At 41.2% G+C, this 26522-nt stretch overlaps 1 protein-coding gene across 1 annotated transcript; it reads right to left on the bottom strand.

Annotated features, from left to right (window-relative positions):
* Window positions 1-749: 749 nt before the first annotated feature.
* Window positions 750-26234, bottom strand: LOC145521197 (uncharacterized). Its single transcript, XM_081529429.1, has 4 exons — window positions 25860-26234; window positions 19451-19508; window positions 1868-2015; window positions 750-1396 (listed from the first exon to the last, which is right to left on the bottom strand). Exons 1-4 carry the CDS (start codon window positions 26219-26221, stop codon window positions 1275-1277), a joined length of 690 nt encoding a protein of 229 aa, XP_081385555.1. The 5' UTR covers window positions 26222-26234; the 3' UTR covers window positions 750-1274.
* Window positions 26235-26522: the final 288 nt, after the last annotated feature.

The following is a 26522-nucleotide window of genomic DNA, read 5'->3' as shown; positions in this document are numbered from 1 at the left end:
ACAGAATGACACCATGTACTAGCATTGAAATGTTGTCACAATCTGGACTAAATCTTCCTCTCTAGTTCCATCTCCTACCATATACCACACCACCTATACCTGAAGCATCCAGAGCCAAAGATGGCTGATGATGACAATTCACTGGGTGTATTTTCTTAATATCCTCCTAATCAATGAACTACTCTCCTAAAAAATGAAAGCTCTCCTAGTCCTCCTAAAATTGAACAGCTTTCAAGTTCATTGCAGCACTATTCACAATAGCCAAGATGTGGACACAGCCTAAACGTACATTGATAGATGAATGGATAATAAAATGTGTTATAAATACAATGGAATCTTATTCAGCCTTAAAAAAGAAAATTTTGTAATATGTGACAACATGAATAAGTCTTGAGAACATTTGCTAAATGAAATAGGCCAATCACAGAAAGATAAACACTGTATGATTCCACTTACGTGAGTTAACTAAAAGAGTCATATTTATAGAATCAAACAATGGAATGGTGATTAGCAGGGACTGATGAGAGGCGGGGCAATGGGAGTTACTAATCAATAGGCAGAACTTTTCAGTTAAGTAAGATGAACAACTTCTAAAGAACATCGTACCTCTGGTCAACAAGATCGTATTGTACACATAAAACTTGGTTTAGAGGGTAGATTGGATGTTAAGTGTTCTCCTCAATAAAAAATCAAACCAAATAGAATCTTTAACTATTACCAAAATTTTAAAAAGGACCTAATCCAGAATCTGAGTTTCCAAAGTACATTTTGATCACATCTTTATTTGTTACTGATCACAATCTGACCTGAGTGATAACCAGGTAGATGTTTGGATTCATCTACCCTTGAATGTGAGTTCCTTAGACCAGAGACCAGGTCTTAAGGCATTCTTGCAGTATCTCAGACCTAGACAATGCTTTTCTTATTACATTTTTTAAAAAGTACTCTGTTGAATGAATAAATGAATTCTTACTAGATTCTATTACATACATACATAAGCATTTTGTAGCAGGTACAGATTTAGTTATTTATAAAATATTAAGACTGACTTTTGCATCTATTTACCTTATGAAATATATAAAGACATTAATCTCATTATTTGTAGATATTTCTGGGTTTGTATAAAATAGCATTGTTCAGCCCAATTACCCACTTTGTTCATCAAACTAGGAGCTAAATGGCTTTAGTCTTTTTCTCATCATATGTCCATCCTCAGAGTGTTAAAATTTGCCAACACTGGGGCTATTAAAAAAACATGTCATCTGACTCTGGGATTAATTGCAGTTTGGTTCCATTCCATTCAACAGGCACTTACTGGGCCTTAGCAGCCCTGAAGGAGGTGGCAGAGATGGAGATGGGTGATACAAAGCTCCCGCCTTCAAGAGCAGCTCACGGGCTAATATAGAAAACAAAGATAAACACGTAAAAAACACCACTCCTCATGATCAGGGAGATAATAGGGGGCAGAGGTAGGACAAAACAATATTAATTCTGTTGAGGTGGTGGTGATGTGATGCTAAGGGATGGAACCCAGACCCTGGCAGTAAAGGCACCAAATCCAAACCACTAGACCACCAGGGAGCTCCCTACTTAATGCCTTTGTTCTGTCCCGGGACTCCATCCGAAGACCACATGACGATGATTTGTCATGCCTCTTAGAATTTTCTTGGCTCTGACAGTTTCTCAGATTTTCCTAGTTTGAGGGAATTTGGAGAAGTATTAGTGTGGTGCTTTGTAGAAGGTCCTTCAATTGGGATTTATCTAATGTTTTTCTCATGGTTAGACCGGGGGTTGTTTTTTGGGAAGGAAGTGCACAGACAGGAAGTATCCTCCTCATGACATCAAATCCAAGGTACCTGCTACCAACCTGACTTATCACTGTGGTTGACGTTGACCTTGATATCCTGGCTGAGGTCATATTTGTTAGTTTCCCCTCCGCCTTTCCCCGTTGTCCTCTTTGGAGGGAAGTCACTTTTAAGCAGCCCATACTTAAGCAATAGGAAGTTATGCTCCACCTGTTTGGGGACAGAATTTCTGTATAAGTTACTTGGAATTTTTCTGCAAAAGGTTTTTCTCTTCTCCATTTATTGATTTATCACCAGCGATTTTTTTTTTTTAACATTTACGATGAAACATGTACTCAGTAAAATGATATTTATTGAAGTCCTGTTAAACGCATTCATAACACATTTTTGCTGAACAACATTTTGGTTTTCTCAGAAACAACTTGTTTATAAATGGAGAGAGGACTTCCCTGGTGGTCCAGTGGTTAAGAATCTGCCTTCCAATGCAGGGGACACAGTTTCCATCCCTGATCTGGGAACTAAGATCCCACATGCCGTGGGGCAATTAAGCCTGTGTGTCACAACTAGAGATCCTGTGTGCTGCAAACAAGACCCAATGCAGCCAAATATATATATGTGTATATATATATATATATATATGTATCTATCTATCTATCTATGTATCTATGTATATATATATATCTTTTTTTTTTTTTTAATGGAGAAATCTGCCTTCCTCCCCTGCCTCTGACATTTCCTTGCTACGAGCATCAGGCAGGAAATTTCACATTCAAGTCCCAGTGTCCTCTTTTGGAAAATTCAATGGTAGAAAATAATTAACTCTACCATTTTTTTCCGGGTTCAAAGTCATAGAAATAGGCTTCAAATAGTCTACCAAAGGGGATTATTAGTATCTGCAGTGGGCTGGCTCAATCCAGTGAAATCTGCATTGAAAATCGTCTTTGTCATCTGCCATAGTGAATGTGTCTTTTGCTGGCTATATTATTGTCTTATGACTCAGAGCTAAAATATATACACTCAGTGAAAATAGCAAGTGGATGATGTTAACCTTGTTAGTGTAAGATATTTTATGATGAAGAAAAAGGTGCCAGACCATCTGCAAATGACTGATTTATGGCTCTAATAGAAACTGCTACCTATGGAAGAAGTAGCACTGAATAAAAATGAAGCAAAGGAATTTGGAAGCTATTGCAATACCAGATTGAGGTGGTATTGGGAAGTCAAGGCAAGATTCATGTGGACTCTTCCTCACTATTACCTCTGTTGGGAGAAAAGAAGCACAAAAATGAGAAAAGCTGATAAAACCAGAGGATAAAAAGCAGAGTTTAGATTTGCGAGAAAAATAAACACAAACATTTAAGACTGGCTTCTTAGACGGCTCCTCTTCAGCCAGAAGGAAGGAGGCGTCTGGGAGGCCTCACTGTCAAATGCCAGTTGGCTCTTGGCTTCATCTTAGGGAAAAGGCAAAGTAACTTTCTTCTACTCTGGCCCTTCACAGACTTCTTCAGGCTTTTCTGGGCAGCTGTAGCCTCTCTTTTCTCTGATGAATGTCTGCGAATGCATTTCTTGCAAATGCTATTGTGGATGTTCTTTCCAGTGTTTTCTCGGAAGGTTTATTCCTGTAAACTCAGCAGTTGTCACGGCAAACTGTAGCTTGGAAACTCCCGGGCGGTCCGGTGGTTAGGACTCCTGTGCTTTCGCTGCTGGGTGTGTGTGTGTGTGTTGGGGTTGGGGGAGGGAGCACGGTTCGATCCCCAGTCGGGGAACTAAAATCCCACAAGCTGTGCAGCACGGCCACAGATCCAAAGTAGTGAAGACTAGGTCTGAGGTGATGCAGTCTGTGTGTGTCAAAGAGTGCCTTGCCCAAGCGACATGCTGTACTAAGCTTTACTGAGAAGAGGTAAGTAAAATGGAGTCCTTAAGAGCTAACAACTTGGTAAGGGAAAGAGAGCCGGGAAAACAACTGCAATTCCAAGTGGCCCAGACGAGGGCTTTAGCAGGAGCATAGGGGCTGGGGGAGGTAGCACCACCCTGCAGCCCCAGCTGCCCAGCTCTGGCTGAAGCGGGAGGGACAAGTGTGGGGAAGGGAGAGAGACGGGAAGGAGCACGAGTTTTCCATTTAGCAGTGGCCGTGGGACCCAGAAAGGTGACACAGAACGCACAGGACTTCCTCGGCTTTGTTTTTCTGTCCTGCAGCCTTGAGGCTCAGAGCTGGGCAGCCGCAGGAGGAAGACTGAAGCAAAGGGCCTCACCTTCGAGCCAGGGCGTGGATTCTCTCCAGATAGAGTGAAAGTGAAGTCACTCAGTCATGTCTGACTCTTTGCCACCCTGTGGACTGTAGCCTACCAGGCTCCTCTCTCCATGGGATTCTCCAGGCAAGAATACTGGAGTGGGTTGCCCAGGGATTGAACTTGGGTCTCCTGCATTGCAGGCAGATGCTTTAACCTCTGAGCCACCAGGGAAGCCAGATAGAGTAGATGAGCAATGAGAAAGCATCCAGCTCAGGGTTAGGTGACTTATATGACAACTAATCTATTCAATCTGCATGAGGTTATGCTTAGACCTGAGGGATGCTCAAACAACCCTCTTACTCCAGAAAGAAGGAGGCCACTGGAGATTTCCTTCCATCTACCTACCTAATGTGCAGTTGTTCTTTAGTCGCTAAGTTGTGCCAACTCTTTTGCAACTCCATGGTCTGTAGCCCGCCATACTTCTTTGTCCATTGGATTTCCCAGGCAAGAATACTGGAGTGGTTGCCATTTCCTTTTCCAGGGGATCTTTCGGACCCAGAGATTGAACCCACGTTCTCCTGCATTGGCAGGTAGGTTCTTTACCACTGAGAAACCAGGGAAGCCCAATAGCAATTTCATTATTTGATTTTTTTTTTAAGGTTAATAAGAACAATCTCTGTTCAGCTAGCCCCTGTTTAAAATGCAAAGGCCATATTATACAGAGTGAAGTAAGTCAGAAAGAAAAACACCAATGCAGTATATTAACGTATATATATATGGAATTTAGAAAGATGGTGATGATGACCCTGTAAGTGAGACAGCAAAAGAGACACAGATGTAAAGAACAGACTTTTGGACTCTGTGGGAGAAGGCGAGGGTGGGATGATTTGAGAGAATAGCATTGAAATATGTATATTATCATATGTGAAATAGATCGCCAGTCCAGGTTCGATGCATGAAACAGGGTGCTCGGGGCTGGTGCACTGGGACGACCCTGGGGGATGGGATGGGGAGGGAGGTGGGAGGGGGGTTCAGAATGGGGGACACATGTACACCCATGGCTGATTCATGTGAATGTATGGCAAAACCCTCCACAATATTGTAAAGTAATTAGCCTCCAATTAAAATAAATAAATTAATTTACAAAAAAATAAAACGCAAAGGCCACTAAGGGAATCAGTACAATCATTCACTTCACTGAGTATTGGCCATCTCCCAACTAGTGTCAAGAACTATGATGGGTCTGAGGTGTTATCCCTCCTACAAGTTAGTAAGTTAGCCTGTCACAGTTTTGTAGATATACGGCAGAAGATGTGAAACTCTAGGGTCAGAGACAAAGGACTGTGTTATTCATAATGCAGTAAAAAGTAGAGGGAGGTGGAAATCAAGAGTAGTCATGTCTTATAGTTTGTCCAAGCATGATTCTCTTTCATTCTCCCTTGATCAAAACTGCCTTTTTTCTCTTGGAGGTTGACCTAAATTAATTACTATATAGGATTCTTCCAGTGTGTTACTAACATAACTTTTTGTCAAACACCAGCAAATGGTAAAAGAGACATTTGGAGATAATTTACTGAATCATTTAACAAAAAAAATTACAGGGTCTGGGACTTCCCTGGTGGTCCAGTGGCTGACGCTGTGCTGTCAGTACCGGGGGCCCAGGTTCGACACTTGGTCAGGGAACTAGATCCCACATGGCACAACTTGAGTTTGCAAGATATAACTCAAGATTCTGTATGCAGCAACTGAAAGACCCTGCATGCCACAATGAACATGGAAGATGCCACAATTAAGAGCTGGTACTGCCAAATAAATAAAGAAATATTAAAAAATTCCAAGTTCCTACTGTGTATCAGGCATTATGGCAGATGCTGGTGGTAACAAGGGGGCAGACCCTGCCCTCAGGGGGCTTACAGTCTGTGAAGAGATAGCTGAATAAAGGTGCAGGATTGATACAGGCCATTGCAGGCTCCATCCACACCCAATCTGTACTTGTGGAAAGTAGCTGGAGATGGACCAGCCTCTGGGATGGGGATAGGGTGGAACTGCTCAGGTGAATCATCATTTTCTTCATTGATCTTATTTCACCTAGGATGTATTACGTAGTGTTTACAATGAGTTTTAAAATATAGATCAATATAATGAAATTTGTTAGAGTCATTATTATTTATCTTCTTATTTAGGAAGTCCGAGGAAGTGCTCACTGTTTGGAAAAACAGGGTGGTATCTGTAACCACAGCACAAATGAGAAGCAATTTTAGAAATTCTGTGCTCATGAAATGAAAACATTCCACAGCAGTATTGTTTCCTCCTTCACGCTGACAAATTAAGTTTCAAAACTGACTTAAATATTGGTAATGCTCCTTTGATGAGCTTGAATTCCTCCTAGTGAGGTTAATGAGTTAGAGGTAGTGATGAAAAATAAACATATCTAAGCTGACAGCAAAGGGAGGGTAATAGAATTCCTTTGGCTAGCCATGCTCATGAGTTTGGAAACTCAGATTCGTTATGGAGGATGAGAGGGTATATTTGGTCCAGAATAATAACTTCCATAAGGAACCAAGAAGTGTAGGGAAGTGATCCAGATGAAGTACAATCTTTTACCTAATCCTTTGTTCAGCTACACTAGGTCTATTTGCCAGACCTTAACTAGTCCTCCTTGGAGGCCCCAAACACGCAGTTCCTACACTGGACTGTCCCCTCACCGAATCACAAGTCCTTCCCAGTGAACGAATTCTCAGCTTTCAATATTTGATTAAAGTTTCATCTGCTCAGTGAGGCCATGCCCCAGTACTCCAGGCATCAGATTTGTGAGTCAAATACAACTAGATTAGAATCCTGGTTCTGTTACTTGCTGGCTGTGTGACTATGAACAAATACTCTTCAAAGTTTCCTTTTTGAAACCTGGAAAATGAATGTAATAATACCTACTTCATTAGATTGTTGTAAGAATGAATGATATACCCTCAGAAAAGCGCCTCCCACAGGGCATGCCTGTGGGTTCCTGTCCTCTGTGTGATCACAGATCCCCCTCCACAGTGAGTTTTTGATTGTCTCTTTCCCCCGATTGGTTGCAGTCTCCTTGAAGATAAGGAATGTATCTTAATTTTATCTTAGAATCTTCTCCACTATCTAGAAATATACTTGACAAGAGAAGGGATTCAATAATGGTTTAATGAATGAAGAAAGAATAAGTGGATAAACTAATAAGTGAGTAATTAACTGATATCCCTTAATTCAGTAGTCCTTAAGCTGTTGTTTTTTCAGAGAAGTACTACATGACTGACTTCAGGAGATACATTGGTGTGTGTGCACACATGTTGTGCATGACCATACGTGCACATACATGTGTGCTGAAGGTGAGGTTAATGACCATTGTCTATGTCAAGGTATAAACTGGATTGGAAGTTAATTTTCACCAGTGATACAGATGTGCTTGTGTTTTTATAGTTGATCTGGAGGTCCTTGGGGGTGGAGGTTATCAATCTGACTCATGGCATCTGTTTGTTACTGAGACGTGTTTGGTTCACATTAATATTGTGGATGTGAGCTATGATGACTAGCCTAGCCTTTCTGTGACTAAAATTTGATTGTCCCGTATATTAAATAGTAATGTTGCCTATTAATGTCTGCCATGAGTTGATGACTGGATAGTCTTTTGTTTAATTGTTTGTAGCACTAGACCTAGATCATCTGGGGGCATTTAGTCTTAGATGACTCAGTGGTTATTTCACACTCATCTCTATTTAATGATATATCCATCTCATCCATAAAATATATGACAATTACTGAATTCCTTTAACCTATTAGAGAAAAAGCATGTGTACCCCATCCTAGAGAAGGTCTGGCACACGGGCAAGCATTCATTCACCAATTCATTCATTCTTATTCATTCAAGGAATATTTATTGAGTCCACTATGAGTCAGGCACTGTTTCAGGTGCTGAACATACAACTGTGAACAAGGCAGCTAAGTTTAGGGCTGGAGCTAAATATATTATTACTGAGGGCCTCCTACTTTCCAGGCACTAAACTGTACTCTGGAGATACACCAAGGGAAAAGAGAGTTCTGGCTGCATAGGTAATACATGAATGATGGAATATATTCACAGATGGGGAGAATGTGAGTACAGTAAAGACAGTTTTCTGCTTCTTCGAGTGTTAACACCTAAGAATCATTGCCCAGTCTTGTACAGCTACATCAATTCTCCACTTCTATTGCCAAGTCATGGCGCCAGGCATCATAATAAAGAGTTTCGGCAGAATTTTACAACTGGTTAACAGCTATAATTTTGAAACAGTTGCCTTAAACTATTCAATACATGGCATTCTTTCCTCCTTCTGCTTTTCCATTCTCTAGATTAATCTTGAAATTTGAACTTGGTGTTGGACCTGAGTTCTTGTGGACCACAGTTAGAGCTTTCGTCCATTTACACCTGCTCAGACTGCTCTGGCTTAACTCCTGTTCCAGTTCAGCCAGACCCAGGACTGGGGATGTTCCAACTGACCAACATATTATGAGGCCCTTCCAAATCCAAGAGTAGGATTTGAACAAACCCAATTTATTTCAAATCTTGTTTTTCAAAATCTTTCTCAAATGTCTGTATACATTTCTGCTTTATGTCTATACGATCTATTGAATTGAATCCTTCTTTGACACTTTAGGCCCTTGTATTGCTTTGCAGCTCATCAGCTTAAATCCTTGTCCTTAAACATTATTATAATCCTTATAAAAATTTGATATATTTAGAAACCAGCCTCTACATCATTAATATTCTATTCCAATCAATCAAAATGAATTTTTAAAAACTGAAGTAGAGCTGATTTACAATGTTCTGTCAGTTTCTGTTGTACAGAAAAATGATTCAGTTGTACATATATGTATTCTTTTTCATATTCTCTTCCATCGGGATATATAACAAGATATTGAATATAGTCCCCTGTGCTATACAATAGGACCTTGTAGTTTATCTATCCTATATATAATGGTTTGCATCAGCTAATCTCAAACTCCCCATCCATCCCTCTCCTACACCCTTTCCCCCTGGCAACCACAAGTCAATTCTCCATGTCTGTGAGTCTGTTTGTTTCATAAGATAAGTTCATTTGTGTCATATTTTAAATTCTACATATACATGATATATATGGCAAAATTAGTTTATTAAGCACTAATTATATTGATATCACTGAACAAAGAGGGCTGACTGCCAAGAGATACCAGAGTCCCAGAGAAATGAAATGGAGAAAGTTGACTTCATCGAAAGTCAGCAACATAACACAATCCAGAACAGATATCAAATTAGCGGCAGGGGCAGCAAGCCCTATCAGAACCCACAGCTGTGAGAAAATCACTGCCGAATAGCGTGGAATCTGAGCTGGGCCTTGAAGAAGAGCTGGGATTTCAATGGGAGGAGAGGAGGGCCGAAACCACAAGCAGGCTTGGTGGCGCGAACAAAGCCGGAAGGGCGAGGAGGTGACCGCCTCTGGATAACATCAAAGAGCTTCAGTTTAATTGATCTGGCCAAAGCCTCCATGGCTTTCAGATGGCCTTTGTGTTACAGGAGAATTTGAGTTCCTAGATAAGAATGACTGGCAGCTTTCAGAAGACTTCAGTGGAAAAGCAGAGAAATTATGATCCTTGGAGGGGGGGCAGTTTGTTTAACTCTATAAACCTTGAATCCCTTTGGGTATCGCTCAGAAGAACAATGCCCTTCATCAGTGATTGGACTTTTTAGGTTTAGCTTCTCTACCAGGGGAAAAAAAAGACTCTTTGGCTGCTTAACTCAGGTCATTAGAGGCCTTCTCTGGAGAATTACTCTGTGGATAATTTCACTCATCGCCAGTCAGATTAAGACCTTCAACTGCAGATAATGACATTTTCCCTGGACTGCTGTTTCTGTGAACTTCATTGTGACAGCTTATATTCGAAAGGTGAATTTGTGTAAGCTATGTGTCTAATGGGATTTTTTAAAGTTTGGTATGAAAAGTGTTCAATACAGCTGTGACTCGGAGGGTTTTGAGTCTCTATAGTTTTTCAGGAATGATTTTCCTGTTTTAGACAAATGATCTCCGGTTTTGTGCCTAGGGAAGAGTGAAAGCTGGTGGTTGGTACCTGTTTCCTGGCCTCGGTTACATTGGAGAAATACACTTCCATCGAGGAGGGATGGAAAAGGGTTGCTATTGATCAGGGGGTCTGTAGAGGGTGTTCAGAGAATAGTAGCTGGTGTGAACTCTGATTTTAAATATTGAGATGCCAAGGATGCATCCAGAAGTATAGTGTGCGTGTGTGGTCTCTGTGATCCTGAGGACTGAAGCCTGCCAGGCTCCTCTCTCCATGGAATTTTCCAGGCAAGAATACTGGAGTAGGTTGCCATTTCCTACTCCAAGGATCTTCCTGATCCAGGGATCAAACCTGTGTCTCTTGCATCTCCTGCACTGGCAAGGGGATTCTTTACCAACTGTGCCACCTGGGAAGCCCAGAAGGGCAGCACCTGGGGTTAAATCTAAGTGTGGAAATAGGGTCCATTTGAAAAGTTGGAAGTTTGAGGACTGTGAGAATTCCTGGTGGTCCAGTGGTTAGGACTCTACGCTCTCACTGCTGAGGGTCCAGGTTTAGTCTCTGGTCAGGCAGGTAAGATCCCACAAGTTGCGTAGTGTGGACAAAAGAAAAAAAGTTAGAGTACTTAAAGCAGGACAGAGTGCAGTGTGAGGAATGGGTGTACAGGCAGTTCTTCGAGAAGGAGCTGATGGCACGATGCCTGGTGTGCGACGCAGCTGTTCTCTGAGGAATCGTACTAAGACCGGACTCCATTCTTTTCTGTGGCGTGTGTGTGGGGTCTTGTCTGGGTGAGGGGGGCAGTATTCTGTGCCAGGATCTCAGTGTAGAGGAACAGATAGTGTTTCAGGGAAAGTCAGGGTTGGAAGGTGGTGACCCATCATCCTATGAGCAAAGATCACTGGGCCAAGTGTCCTCAGAGTGAAGTGGTTCGTGCATTCCACATGGAATGCATGTGGAACTTGAATGGCAGACATTGGGAACGTTGCTTTGTATGAATGGAATCTTGACAGGCAACTTTCAACCGCAGAGACTTCTAGTTGAAGTCTCTTTGAGTTGAGTTTCTTTGGGCTTCCAGTTGGACATATTCAAGGGTGCTCAGGTGAAATCAAGTGTTTTAGTTTGTTTTCATCTTGTGTGTGTGTGTGTGCCCTTGCACGTGTATCTGAACAGAAGGGGTGTGGCTAGAGGCGGGCCAGAACAGGACTCTCTAAAGCAAGGGCTCTAGAACCTGGGTCCATGAGGCATTCCCTTTATAGTCTACAGCTTGGCATTATCACCTTGAAGGAAAGGGCTCACTAAATCCAGGGTTGCTATTTTGAGTAGCTCCAGGGAGGCAGACAGATCTCATGATCATGAGGTATTAAACCCTCTTGAAGTCATGTCTCTAAGCCCAAGTAGGGTGCCTCCTGTCATATGGCACCATTGGTCGTGACAGGGTCCATTGAAATAGCTCCGTGTACATAAATAGGTTTTGGGCAACATGTCCCATCCCACCCCCTCACCCCTTTACTGCTTGCATCTATTTGAGGAATTCCTCAGTTTGTCAGAACCTGCCCCTTATTATAGAAGTGAAAGATGACAATTGACACTCGATTTTCCAGACTCCTTTGCACCTAGGGACTATCATCGAAAAAGCAAGAGAGTTCCAGAAAAATATCTATTTCTGCTTTATTGACTATGCCAAAGCCTTTGACTGTGTGGATCACAATAAACTGTGGAAAATTCTGAAAGAGATGGGAATACCATCTCTGACCTGTCTCTTGAGAAACCTGTATGCAAGTCAGGAAGAAACAGTTAGAACTGGACATGGAACAACAGACTGGTTCCAAATAGGAAAAGGAGTACGTCAAGGCTGTATATTGTCACCCTGCTTATTTAACTTATATGCAGAGTACATCATGAGAAACGCTGGGCTGGAGGAAGCACAAGCTGGAATCAAGATTGCCGGGAAAAATATCAATAACCTCAGATATGCAGATGACACCACCCTTATGGCAGAAAGCAAAGAAGAACTAAAAAGCCTCTTGATGAAAGTGAAAGAGGAGAGAGAAAAAGTTGGCTTAAAGCTCAGCTTCAGAAAACAAAGATCATGGCATCTGATCCCATCACTTCATGGGAAATAGATGGGGAAACAGTGGAAACAGTGTCAGACTTTATTTTTTTGGACTCCAAAATCACTGCAGATGGTGATTGCAGCCATGAAATTAAAAGACGTTTACTCCTTGGAAGGAAAGTTATGACCAACCTAGACAGCATATTAAAAAGCAGAGACATTACTTTGTCAACAAAGGTCTGTCTAGTCAAGGCTATGGTTTTTCCAGTAATCATGTATGGATGTGAGAGTTGTATGGTGAAGAAAGCTGAGTGCCGAAGAATTGATGCTTTTGAATTGTGGTGTTGGAGAAGACTCTTGAGAGTCCTTTGGACTGCAAGGAGATCCAACCAGTCCATCCTAAAGGAGATCAGCCTTGGTTGTTCGTTGGAAGGACTGATGTTGAAGCTGAAACTCCAATACTTTGGCCACCTGATGAGAAGGGCTGACTCATTGGAAAAGACTCTGATGCTGGGAAGGATTGGGGGCAGGAGGAGAAGGGGACGATAGAGGATGAGATGGCTGGATGGCATCACCAACTCGATGGACATGAGTTTGGGTAGACTTCGGGAGTTGGTGATGGACAGGGAGGCCTGGCGTGCTGTGATTCATGGCGTCGTAAAGAGTCGGACATGACTGAGCGACTGAACTGAACTGTAACCAAGCAGACTCATCTACCTAGAGCAGAGCTTCTCAACCACCAAACTGTGGCAAAGTGATAGATTGTGAACAGGTCATAGGAAGCCTGAGATAGGGAGTTCCTCAGTCCTTGGAAGTGTTAAAGCTCCTGGACATGTCACCTCTGGCCACAGCATCCTCGTGTACCCCAGGGCACTGTAAAAATACAATTTTCTGTGGTACTGTGGCAAGAAAAAGCTGTGAGATACTGGATTAGGAAACGGAACTGGCAGCTGGTGGCACAGTTATGGAGACCTTGGAATCTTAGAGTCTCTCTGTGACTCAATGGTTGCTGCAAGAGACCGTGTCATGGGTTGCCCTGGGCTGAATGTTTTCTCCTGGGATCACTTCTGTAACATAGTTCTCCATCCCTTCAGCTAATACTTAAAATTTTTTTTAATAGATTCATTTTCTGTTTCAATCAGTCAGCATTCTAGAAGAGCTGTACAGTAACAGAACACAGAAACTCTATGAGAGGGGAGCCAGGTAGGAGAGCGCATACTGAATACTTCTTCCCATTCCAGGGTAAATCTGAGCCAACTAAGCCCTGTGTTGGACAAAAATATTCCTGGATAGGTCACACACTATAAAATTTGGAGCTCGAGGAGACTTTGAAGACTCTTGTAGTTCAGTCCTAATAAGCCAAAGTGAAAGGGCTGGCACCCCACTCCAATACTCTTGCCTGGAAAATCCCATGGATGGAGGAGCTTGGTAGGCTGCAGTCCATGGGGTCGCGAAGAGTCGGACACGACTGAGCGACTTCACTTTCACTTTTCACTTTCATACATTGGAGAAGGAAATGGCAACCCACTCCAGTGTTCTTGCCTGGACAATCCCAGGGATGGCGGAGCCTGGTGGGCTGCCGTCTATGGGGTCACACAGAATCGGACATGACTGAAGTGACTTAGCAGCAGCAGCAGCAGAAAGGGCTCCCAGGCTCCCATAGTTACTGGAAAAATGGGGAAGTCTGGCTTATTTCTATTGTCTGAGTGGGTATTTCCTTTAGCAATGCCATCTCTCACTTTTTAACAAAAACTTGGACCATTTGAGTGTCTAGCTGTTCCTGGCATTCCCTTTTCCATAGGAAAGAATGCTTTTAATGGCTTTAAGCTAAAGCAAATACTCCGCCCCCCCACACACACACTTGCTAAACAGGCCAAATACATTCTTCGCTTCCTTGGAATTTTCTTGTATTTTATTTGTTTTTGAAGGTGAAGTGTGCCAGACAACTAAGCAGATTGTCATGTAAATTGCACATGGATTAGCAAAAAGCCCTAGAGCGTCACAAGGTTTAGATGAAGCAATTAAAAGAGTATTTGCAAAGAATCACTTTTTAAAAATTTTTTGTTTGTATCTTATGTTTTGTTTTTAAGCCAAAGACTCTTGAGGGAGACTTTGAAGATTCTTGTAGTTCAGTCCTAAGAAGCCAAAGTGAAAGGGCTCACAGGCTCCCATAGTTACAGGAAAAATGGTGATGTCTGGCTTATTTCTATTAGTTTCTAAGCGATGCCTGGGGATGCGAGTTGGGATGTGGGAGGGGTGATGGGAGGAATTACCAAGGAGTGGGAGGATACTTTTGGAGGGGGGTGATGAGGATGTTCATCATCCTGATAGGAGCAAACATACCTAAAAACTAATTAAATCGTACAGTTAAGCACGTGCAGTCTGTTCTATGTCAATTATAGCTCAACAAGGTTGTTTATAAAGAATGAAACACCAGTTCACGAAAAGACTGTGTAAAAAGTTAGGGAAAGAGAGGAAACCAAAGGATCAGAAACTCTGCTGACCAAGCTGTTCCAAATGACCAGAGAGCATATGGAAAACATTATTATGAAAAAGCCGCCCACTCAGCTCACGGGTAATCACCAGATCGGAAGACCTACACCACGACCAAATGCCATTTATGAATGGCACTTCCAAAGCCCTCCCCTTGGGTCTGCTTTCTCTTTACTTAGGCTTTCTTGATCATCTCTGCCTAACATAGGAGATGGGCCTTCCTTGTGTTTGAAAAAAATTACCCATTTATTTTTCAGAGGAGTGCAGCAAGGATTTATGTTTATTCAACGTAATTCTATAATTGATCTGAAAGTTCTTGGAATGTGTGAATTATAGATCAAGCTTTTGACCATAAATCTAAGGTACTGCTCAAATTATGTTTCACAGGAATTCATGGAATTTCATCCTATCAGCTGTTGTGTGGAATAAATGAGAGGGAGGCTCAGAAGCAGAGGCTGAGCTCCTACTGAAATGGATTAGAAGCAGGGCGACCATGTAATTTACTATCCAGAGACAATTTTGAGAGTTAAAAAAGCCACTATTGATTGGTGTCTACGTTGACAGCAGAGACATAAACTAGGACTGTTCCTGGTAACTCTCCTAGAAGACTCTTTGACTTTCTAAAAGTAGAAATTGATGAGCCCAGGTCACCTTTTCTGTGTGCTGGGGGGTAAAGCAACGTGCATACAGACCAAGGCGGCTAGATCTCAGTCCATCTGGTGGACTTGCTTTACTTGGAGCTGGAGAGAGAAGTGGGCAGTGGAGGTGAAGAAACGAAGGCAGGGATTACTCAGAGATTTCAAGGACCAAGTCAGCCGCTAGTGACAAGGATTGATTACTCCTTGTAAGAGCTTAGGGTGAATCTTTCCTTATTCCTTTGACCTGAGAAACATCAGAGCTACATATAAGCAAACTCTTGCATGATGGCAACACATTCAGCCTCTCATATTTGAAGAAAAAATTGGTTAGGACAAATATTACTTTTCTTCAATTAAGCTTCCTAAATCTACCATAATCTTTGCAATTCAGAAAGCAAAATTTAAGTGGACTCTTTTGGTTATTTCTTTTGTTGATTTTTTAATTATAATTTTTTAAATAGCTTGTATTTCCTTTTCCTACACTCTTAAAGTTGCCGTTGCCTAATCCCAGCTGTTCTAAGTAGCTTGAATTTGGAAATGAAAGAGTAGGTGGCAACATCACAGAGATGAGAGTTACAAAGGTTTTCAATATGAAAATATCTTTAATATCCTGCCTGGGTATTAAAGTGACAGGCTGTGTCTTGGATAAGCTTTCATGAGTCCATGATAATTAGTTTTTATTACATTGTATTGAATAGCTTTTCCTAACATGTAGCCTTTTCCAAACAAGGTAGTGTGCGAGGCTGTGTATGATTTTAGTCTTGCTTATCTCACTAGTTTCATCTCTCAATCCTTTCTTGACTCACACTTTAAATTCTAGCAATATTAAACATCTTATAGTACCCTGTGTCCCACACAGAAGATTTTAGAGACTTTGAACAGCTCTTTATCTCTCAGTCCTTTTTGTTGCTATGTTCTTTTTTTAGAGAATGTCTTTTCTTCTACTTCATTCCTCCTTTAAACATTCAGTGGTCACTCTTTCCAGGAAGCCCTTCCTAATTCTTTTCCTTAATTCTCCCTTAGTAACTTTAGGATTCCTTTTCTCTGCTTCCTTAATATGCATGCAACTCTCTATTCCTATGTGTTGTCTTATCTTACAGTTTTGTAGAGAGAAGAACAAATCTGACTCCATATTGAATCTGTTTCTTTTTACTCCGACCTTTGTATTCTATTGTTTTTCCTACAAGTTAAGAATGTGGTCTATAGCCTGAAATATCCAGGATAGCCCATTCTCAGAGTTCTGATTTTTAAAGGTATAACACTTTCCCATTCATACAGAGATTAAAAAGCTGCAAAACAGAGAATAACCTCTATCTTGCTGGAGGTTTATAGGAACATTGTGACCAGACCAATATGGACAGCTGCAAGAGCAAAGAATTCCAGCACCAAGAGGTTTGCAGCAACCATCCACACCTCCTACCCTTTCAGTGAAAAAGAAGTCTAAATCCTAACTCAGGGAATATGGTTCTTTGGGACACTAGTTGACCATCTTCTCTGTCTGCTGGCTTTCTGAATAAAGCTACTATTTCTCACCCCAACAACTTGTCTCTTGATTTACTGGTGTGATGATCATGTGAGGAGCAGTATGAGCTTGGATTCAGTAACAGTTATAAGGTTTTACATTTGTGTCTGACATACACTGAACAAGCATCTAGAAAACTGAATCTAGTATAGAATGTTTTCTGTCTGTCTCTCTCTAATGGCTGGCACAGTTGACCCAGAGCAGGTTTTTCCAAAACCTAATAAAATTGTACATGAACCTGAGAAAACAACCAGTTGAAACATTTCCAGGAAACACAGGTGTGCAAACGATTCCAGCTGAGAGTAGGTGCAATGCTGTTTACTTTAACTGCTCTTGAGCCAGCTTTGCTTTCTCATTTCCTAAGAGTAAATATGTGAACATGTTAGATGGAAGCAGATGCATAGAATTTAAGTGCAGTGGTGCTATCATCAGATCAAAATAACACAGGCTTTGTTGACCCCACAGTATTGGATTCATTTTTAGCTATTAGTTTATTTCATGTCAGTTTCCATTTTTTCTTGTAACTGAGAAACAACACATATTTAACTGAACATTTTTAAGGAACATGATGGTAATATAATGAATAGGAAGTGTTACTTCCAAACTGCTATTAATGAAAATGCAAGGTTTATTTTTCCAGTATCCTTTTTGACTGAGAAACCACTGAATATTGTTGAACAGCATCTTTATTTTTGAAGAAGTACATTACCCCAAGTAGCAGGGTTTTGAAAAGACTGGAGAAGAAATGATTAGAAACTAATCATTAGTTCAAACATATTTAGTTTTTAAACTTTCGAAATCTTTATGTGTTCAAATGGTAAACTTAAAAAAAATGTTATTCCAAAAGCTGAGAATCAGGACTTGAAGTTTGTATAATATGTTTCCTAAATTAATGTCACTAGAAAGTTAGCAGAAAGCAGGGTAGTCTAACCTGACTTCTGATCGCAGAAGATAAGGTTAAACAGTCTGATTGTTCAAACCCAAGTTTGTGTGCCTGACATACAGTGAGGACAAACTGAAACATGGGAGTTTGAAGCAGAGAAAGGTTTTTACAGGGCCATCCTAATGGCAGAAAGCAAAGAGGAACTAAAGAACCTCTTGATGAAGGTGAAAGAGAAGGATGAAAAAGCTGGCTTAAAGGTCAACATTCAAAAAACTAAGGTCACGGCATCCAGTCCCATCACTTCATGGCAAATAGATGCGGAAAAAATGGAAACAGTGACAGACTTTATTTTCTTGGGCTCCAAAATCACTGTGAACAGTAACTGCAGGCATGAAATTAAAAGACGCTTGCTCCTTGGAAGAAAAGCTATGACAGCATATTAAAAAGCAGAGACATCACTTTGGTGACAAAATTCTGTCTAGTTAAAGTTATGGTTTCTCCAGTATTTATGTATGGATGTGAGAGTTGGACCACAAAGAAGACTGAGTGCCGAAGAATTGATGCTTTCAAATTGTGGTGTTGGAGAAGACTCTTGAGAGTCCCTTGGACTTCAAAGAGATCAAACCAGTCAATCCTAAAGGAAATCAGTCCTGAATATTCATTGGAAGGAGTGATGCTAAAGCTGAAGCTCCAATACTTTGGCCACCTGATGCAAAGAGCCAACTCATTGGAAAAGACCCTGATCCTGGGAAAAATTGAGGGTAGGAGAAGAAGGGAGCAACAGAGGATGAGCATCACTGACTCAATGGACACAAGTTTGAGTAAAGTTCAGGAGATAGTGAAGGACAGGGAAGTCTGGAGTGCTGCAGTCCATGGGGTCCAAAAGAGTCGGACACAACTTAGTGACTGAACAACAAGAAGAAGCTAGCCAGTCCTAGATGACTCCATGCAAAAATGACCATACTAAGAGTAACTGAAATCACTGCACAGGGTATGGCTAAGGTAAAGAAATTGAAGTTCTACTAATTATTTAATCCTTTTACATTGTTATAACGTGATATACACACATGGCCAGAAAGCTTTTGGTTTTCTGGAACTGTTGTTTAAAATTCCAAGTAGTCTGAATGTAAATTAGAGGCATTAAAGTTTTGGCTAGTATCGACAAGTTCTGGCAGATTATTAATATATATTCCATTTAAGGTATTATTTTCTGGAAGGCAGTAAATATGCACTTGTAAAGCTTTTCTTTATGAAACCTACAGAGAAATATTTAATCAATGCTTTGCGTGATAGTGGCGGTTGTTGAGGATTACATTGAGAGTGCAGATAATTATGATGAACATAATTTCTTCTAAGCAGAAAACCAATTTGGCTCTCTTAACTACAGCTATTGCCTAATCAGTTGAACCAAGAGCCAGAATGGCAGAGACATGTACTAAGCTACAAATGACCTTAGTAATAGGCATTTGGATTTCACATAACTTAGAGTAGTATAGCATTGTAAAAAGAGATCAAAAAGATCACACAGAACTAATTGTGTACAGATTTGTAAATTATACAGTAAGGCTACACATTTCAGTTACATTGGCAGAGTCAATTACGTATAATTGCAATTCTAGCTCATGTGCCTGCATAATATAAATTTTACTACAAGTTTACTATGTAGAGCAAGTTTCAGCACATGGTAATGATTTTAAAGTAAATTTCTAATCATATCATACAAGAAAAATTTTAAATTACTTTCATATTTTGATAAAACTTTACTTACCTCCAAATAGGAAACATATCCAACTATTCTTATAATCCACAAATCTGGTATATATTCTCTGAAACCAAACAGAAATGTTATATTTAACTACCAGTAAGTCATATATCAAGATGAAATACCAGCTTCATTTTTTAAAAACTCAGTCCTTCTAAACCTCTTTGCTGAACACATTTTTATTAGCTCTTCTAATTTATGCATATGACAAAAATCTGTAAATGGATTGAATAACCAGATATGCCATACAAAATAGCTCATTTTTTTTTAATATAAAAAATTCTTGCTTTCTTATATATAGCTTGGATTCCTTTTGGCCAGGTTTGAAGTTGGAAACCCTTTAGACCCAGGATCTGCTACATCTATGATCCCATGAACCTCTGTCATCAGAGACTGTGTTCTAGGTGAGTTCATTACTCATCTGCTATTTGGCCTTGGATAGCTGTATCTCTTGGCCTCTGTCTCTTTAGTTCTCGGTTCCTTATCTGTAAACTAGGGGAGAAGTAGATCAATGGTTTTCAAATTGTGCACTATAAAGCCTTGATGTGACTGTGGATACTCTTAGAGACCTCTGCGTGGAATGGGGGCAGTGGTCACAAGGGTCTGGGGCTCTGGGATCCTATAGTACCTGCTCAAATGAAGCAGTTTTAGTTACATCTACTGGATTTATTAGAGTTCTATGTGAGCTTTCCTTTGAGGAAAGAGCTGTAAGGTCAAAAAAAAAATTGCAAACCATTAGACTAGATAAAAATTAAGGTTACGGTTCTAGAATTAAATTATTTTACTCCAAGCAATTAAATGGGTCTGGCATGAAATGGCTTTCAAGAAATCTCTGTTAAACGAATGGCATTCCTGCCTTTAGAGAATTTATAACCTGATGAAAAATCTTCCTCATTTTAAAAAATGCTGTAGTTCAAATAATGCTTCTTTTATCCTATTACCATTATACTTTTAATTGTTTCTTAATCTTTGAATTTTGTAAGCAGCAAAAGAGAATGTCTATTCTTCATCTTCAAATGTACCTATATTAAAATCATCCCATTCAGATAAATATCAGATGACAAATTGCAGGCTATAATTGTTAGAAGTTTCATCATTAATTTGTCTAGCACCTATAATAGATATAGGCTAAAAACACCGAACTTACTGTACAAATATGGGACATTTTGGAAGGATAAATAGAAATCTTTCTTTATAGAGAGAAAGCTCTTCCAATGATGTGTACATGAGTACAAATGAATATATCTTTAGTATGTTTTCTAAAGAACTTCAAGAAAACTTTCAATGAGTTCACATTAGAACAAGTATAGAAAACCATGGAGTTGAAACAGTGTTCAGTTGGTGACTGAACAACAATTTCACAGTAGACTAGAACTATGATTTATAAGTCAGTGAAAGAAAATCTAAAAGGAAAGGAAGAAATTCTGACATATGAGACAGCAAGGATCAACCTGGAGAACATTATGCTAAGTGAAATAAACCAGTCACAAATACTGTATAATTCCACCTTTATGTTGTTTAGTTGCTAAGTCATGTCCAACTCTTTGTCACTCCATGGACTGTAGCCGCCAAGCTCCTCTGTCCAAGAGATTTCCCAGGCAAGAATGCTGGAAGGGGTTGCCATTTTCTTCTCCAGGGGATCCTCCTGACCCAGGGATTGAACCAGTGTCTCTTATGTCTCCTGCATTAACAGGTGGATTCTTTACCACTGAGCCACCTGTGGTGCATGAGTTTAGTTGTTCCTGGGCAAGTGAAATCTTCCCAAACCAGAAATCAAACCACTGTCCCCTGCATTGGCAGGTTTTTGGTTTTTTTTAATTTAAAGTGCTTGTCTCATAGATAGCACTGTAGTTAGGTCTTGCTATTTTTAATCTAACAATCTGTGTCTTTTTTTGTTTTTGTTTTTTGGCCGTGCTGGGTCTTCTTTGCAGCTCATGAGCTCTTCATTGTGGCATGCCGGCTTCTCCTCTGGTTACAGTGCACAGGCTTAGTTGCCCTGTGGCATATGAGATCTTCGTTCCCTGACTAGGGAGCAAACCTGCATCTCCTGCATTGCAAGGTGAATTTTTAACCACTGGACCCCCAAAGAAGTCCCACATATTCCTCAAATTTAAAGACAGAGTTCCCATATCACATACTTCCCATTAACTAGTAAAACAGGTTATGAGAATTTTAGAGTTTACAAAATGGAAGTAAAAGCATCTTTCCAAATCTTTGAAAAAGATTCCATGTTTAAAAAACCACGGCTTTGAAGAAGTGCATAACCAAAAGCCAAAGACCAGAGTGTCCAATACAGTTTTGATGTTTGCTTCAAATATATTAATAGATTCAAAGAGATCTTCAAATAATCTTGCTCAACTCACACGATGCTTTCCTGAAAGAGGAAGAAGCCTCCTCTCTCACAGAACCTAGTTGCCCCGGATCACCTTGGCTTTAGAAGAATTATTGGTTTGGCTGGAATCCCACTTTCAGAACACAATTCCTTAGATCTGGCAAACTTGAATTGTGGATTGACGACCGCTTGGCTTGTTTGAACGGATTCTCTGGTTTATTCTCTGATGTGGCCTCTTGTAAAATGCACATTGTCCCCCTCCCCCACCCCAAGGAAAGCTGGGTACCACACACACCTACTTCACTGTCTCTTGGGCATCGTACTTAATCACACTTAGACTAGACCGTAAGCAATGACTTATAGATCCAATGTTCCAGACAGTGAAGTAGCGGCAATACCATCATGGGGCTGTGATGGGAAATTTGGGATCTGCAACTCTATGGAATGTATAGCCACAAAAAGAAAACTTATTGTTAGAAGCCCGAGGTTAAAATGCCTGACCCAAGATCTATTTCATATGGGTCCTGGGGGAAAACCAATTAAGTGTTTTCTGAGGCTCAATGACTCCAACTCTAAAATGAGGACAATAACAACTTTGTTCATGAGTTGATATAAGGATTATAATGAAATGTATGTCAGAATGAGTTGTAAGCCCCAGGGCATCGTATACACATGTGCCTACACACACCATACATGTATGCATTGCTGTCGTGGTCAGTGATGATGATCAGTGATGATGAGTAGGGTAGGGGGCCTGTTGAAAGATTCCAAGGTCTGAAAGAATCTGTAGCCTGCTGGCCAGTACATCTGAATGTAATATTTTGCTGCTGTTCCTGATCAGACAACAATAAGCTTTTGCTCTCGATACTCTTTTTAGAGTATTGAAACTGAAAAATCACAGTTTTCATGTCCCTTTTGGATCTATAGTCATTGCTTATGGTCTAATCTAAATGTGATTAAGATGATGCCCGAGAGACAGTGAAGTAGGTGTGTGTTGTACCCAGCTTCCTTCATTACTGTGGGAGCTTCCCCCTGGGACTGACCTCCATCTCTGGGTTGGAGGCAGCCCCTTGTAGCTACCGCAAACTGGCCAATCTGAAGGAGATCCAGACACCCCTGTGAATTCCTTGCCTTGCAGGGTGGTGCCAGTCCTGGGGCTAAGAGGGCATGTTTACTCCTGTGATCTCGGCTGTCCAGTAAAAGATGATTATGGCCCTGCTCGCTGTGTGGGAGGCAGGGATGTGATGACAGCCTCCCTTGACAGATGGAAGGCATGTGTTCCTGTGCTAACAAGAATTTCTTGCTGGATCATCAAAAGGCATTTCCTTTTTGGGGACTGGACCTTGTAGAATCTTACTCCTAGGTCTGAGGCTTCAACATCTGTGTTTCATCATCAGTTGACCTGTCCTCAAACAAGAGATCTGGAAAGAAATGCTTTTCCAGAAGTCATAAACAAGCTATTGACTTTTACTTCCTACAGTTAGCCCTTCCTCACTACCCCCCAGCAGTATCCCATGAATAGTAAATATGTGTCTTAGGCTAATTGGACCAAACTGGTTCGTCAGATCTCCTTACAAGATCCTTTTAGTTTATTTGTTTGCTAAACTTCATGCTTTTGAACTGTGGTGTTGGAGAAGACTCTTGAGGGTCCCTTGGACTGCAAGGAGATCCACCCAGTCCATCCTAAAGGAGATCAGTCCTGGGTGTTCATTGGAAGGACTGATGTTGAAGCTGAAACTCCAATACTTTGGCCACCTGATGCTGACTCATTTGAAAAGACCCTGATGCTGGGAAAGACTGAGGGCAGGAGGAGAAGGGGACGACAGAGGATGAGATGGTTGGATGGCATCACTGATTCAATGGACATGGGTTTGGGTAGACTCTGGGAATTGGTGATGGACAGGGAGGCCTGGCATGCTGCAGTTCATGGGGTTGCAAAGAGTTGGACACGACTGAGCGACTGAACTGAACTGAAACTTCAATTCTGTGTGTGCTATGTTAATTCTTTTTTTGGCTTAGATTAAAAAAAGTATACAAATCGCAATGCTTCCATCAATACAATAATAATAATAAAAAATAATAATGATAATCCATTTCTAGACTCTATTGTCAATCAGATGTTTTATACACACAATCTGATTTAATGCCCATAATGTTCCAGAATAGGCATTATTGTCTCCCTTTTACCCATGAGGCTTAGAGGGTACAATAATGTGTTTAAAGCTACATAGTAATTATTAGACCTGGAATTGAAATCTAGATAGGTTTAAATCCAAGAGTACATTCTTTTCACTATATCATCCTGGATCTTGAATTTTTACTCTTTGGCATGGCATTGGAAATCGTTACTGTCTTTGAGTTTAAGCTCAGATTCCTTTTAGTTTTTCTGTGCGGCGCTGGAGGATAGGATACAGGTGGTTTCAAATTTTATAAACCAACATGTTTCTAGAAAGCATACTATGAAGCAGATTGTCATGAATTTCACTAAACACCCAGAGTTAGTCCAGAAAATGTTGATATTGAGACGGAAACACTAATACCATGAACAGTATCAAATGGTGGATGGACTCCACCGTTCTGATTCCCTTCAGACCTCCTTTCAGTAGGCAGAGTAATCATTTGAAAACACAAGTTTGATTATGCCTTGACCACAATGTATAATTTGCTTTCATGTGTGTCATTGTTCTCAAGTTAATGGCAGCATTTCACAATATGGCTCAGCTGGTAAAGAATTCGCCTGCAATGTGGGAGACCCGTGTTCAATCACTGGGTTGGGAAGATGCCCTGGAGAAAGAAATGGCAACCCACTCCAGTATTCTTGCCTAGGAAACCCATGGATAGAGAAGTCTGGCAGGCTACAGTCCATGGGGTCACAGAGAGTTGGACACGACTGAGTGGCTAAACTATCACCAATCAATGAATAAATAATTTAATTAAGATTTATTGAAATCACAAATGCATCCCTCAATCCCATCAGCAGCAGACACTGCTGGGGCCCTGTGCCACAACCCCTCTGCCCAGCTCTGCCTACAGCTGTGGTGGGGGTGGGGTGGGGGAGCGGAATTTCTGTGCACGTGGATGCTGGTTCACTTCACCTGCAGGCTGAGTCCCCTGATTCTCTGCATCAGGCTTTCTCAGAAACTGTCTGGGGAGTTGCCTCACAGTCTGGAAGTACCAGAGAGTTATAACCCAGAGGCAACCCTCCAGCCCCAGGAAGGGAGTCAGGGGTAAGTGTCAGGGTGCCCTTCTTCAGACGGACAACGTGTACCTTCTCCAGAGCTGCTCCGAGTCTCCAGCAGGGCTGCGTCCACAGTGGTGAGCAGCTCAGGGAGCCCTCTTCACGGCATTCCCTCCTCCTTCCTTGCTCTGGGGTCCTCGTTGCTGCTCAGTCTCTCAATCACCCCATGGGGCATCCTTGGGTCATCTTTTAAACTATTTGCCCTTAAATCTTTGCATCAGGAAAACCCAAACCAAGGCACGGTCCTCTGCAACACTAGTATCAGTGATTCAGAAGTGACTCTTTGTCAAATTTGCATGAATATTAGCACTATTGTATGTTTACACTGGGCTTTCTAGGTACCAAATGCTTCAACTTAGGCTGATTAACAAGTTGCCACACAGAATCACGAGCCAAATAAAATAATGAAGTATCTTGAAAAAGAGCTAAATTCAAGACAGGAAATCAATGAGAAAAATTATAAAAGGACAAGGATTGGGACTTCTCTGGTGGTCCAGTGGTTAAGAATCTGCCCTGCAATGCACAGGAGGTAGGTTTAATCCTTGGACAGGGAACTAAGATCCACATGTCATGGAGCAACTAAGCCCATGTGCTACAACTAATTAAGCCTGTGTGCTCTGGGCCTGTGGGCTGCAACTAGAGAATACGAGTACAGCAAGGAAAGATCCCGCGTGCCACAGCTTAGACCTGATGCAGACAAATAAATAAGTAAATAAATAAAATACCAGCCAGATTCTCTGGTATTAAAAAAAAAAAACAAAAGACAAGGCCTAGGCTTAAAAAAAAACCCAAACAAACCCTTATACACACATACATAGAACGGGAAGAAATAACCCAACCCTCACACTGGTGGTTGTTGCTCAGTAGGCAGCTTGTATATTGCAGAGGGTGATTCCCATGTCCTAAGCGATCCTTGACATCTTAAACAACTTTGTTTCAGCCGTTTCCACAGCCTCACTGCGGTTGACATGCTTCCCGTGGCATCAGCTTTACAGAGGAGGCCTACAACCAGGGATGTGCCTGTAAATGTTAATAGCCAGCTGTCTGGAGAATGATCAAGCCTTGATTTGCAGCATAATGCATATTTCCATGGCGGAACTACTTCCGCCAAGGTTGATTTCAAGCTTCTGATGGGATGCACAGAATGTGGCGTGGGGAAGAGACGGTGGCGGGCCCAGCTCCAACAGGCCACTGCTGGTAACAGCATTTTAGAAGTGAAGAGGCTCGAGGACTTCCCTGGCGGTCCAACGGTTTAGACTCTGCGCTTCCGCGGCAGGCACCGCGGGTTTGAGTCCCCGGTCAGGGGACTAAGATCCTGTGTACCACGTGGTGCGGCCAAAAAAAAACTGCAGAGGCTCATTTAATTTTTTTATTTTGTCAAATACTGCTCCAGATTATCAGGGATGTAGGGAAATCACAGTGGGAAATTTTAATCAGTCAATTCAATTAAAAAACGAACAACATCTATAGATGTAAAAAAAATATCTGATGAGTATTGGTCCCCATTT

This window comes from Giraffa tippelskirchi, chromosome 9, assembly GCF_054371585.1.
Source record: "Giraffa tippelskirchi isolate mGirTip1 chromosome 9, T2T-mGirTip1v1.2.pri, whole genome shotgun sequence".
NCBI lineage: Eukaryota > Metazoa > Chordata > Mammalia > Artiodactyla > Giraffidae > Giraffa > Giraffa tippelskirchi.
Note: the sequence above shows the minus strand (reverse complement) of the source record. Positions and strands in the feature narration are given on the sequence as shown.

Coding starts and splice junctions, on each gene's coding strand:
- LOC145521197 (XM_081529429.1), bottom strand. CDS start 26,221: ATGCTGTTACCAGCAGTGGCCTGTTGGAGCTGGGCCCGCCACCGTCTC. Junction 2,016..19,450: donor GATATGTTTCCTATTTGGAG/GTAAGTAAAGTT, acceptor GTCCCCAAACAG/GTGGAGCATAACTTCCTATT. Junction 1,397..1,867: donor CAACCACAGTGATAAGTCAG/GTTGGTAGCAGG, acceptor TTTCTATATTAG/CCCGTGAGCTGCTCTTGAAG.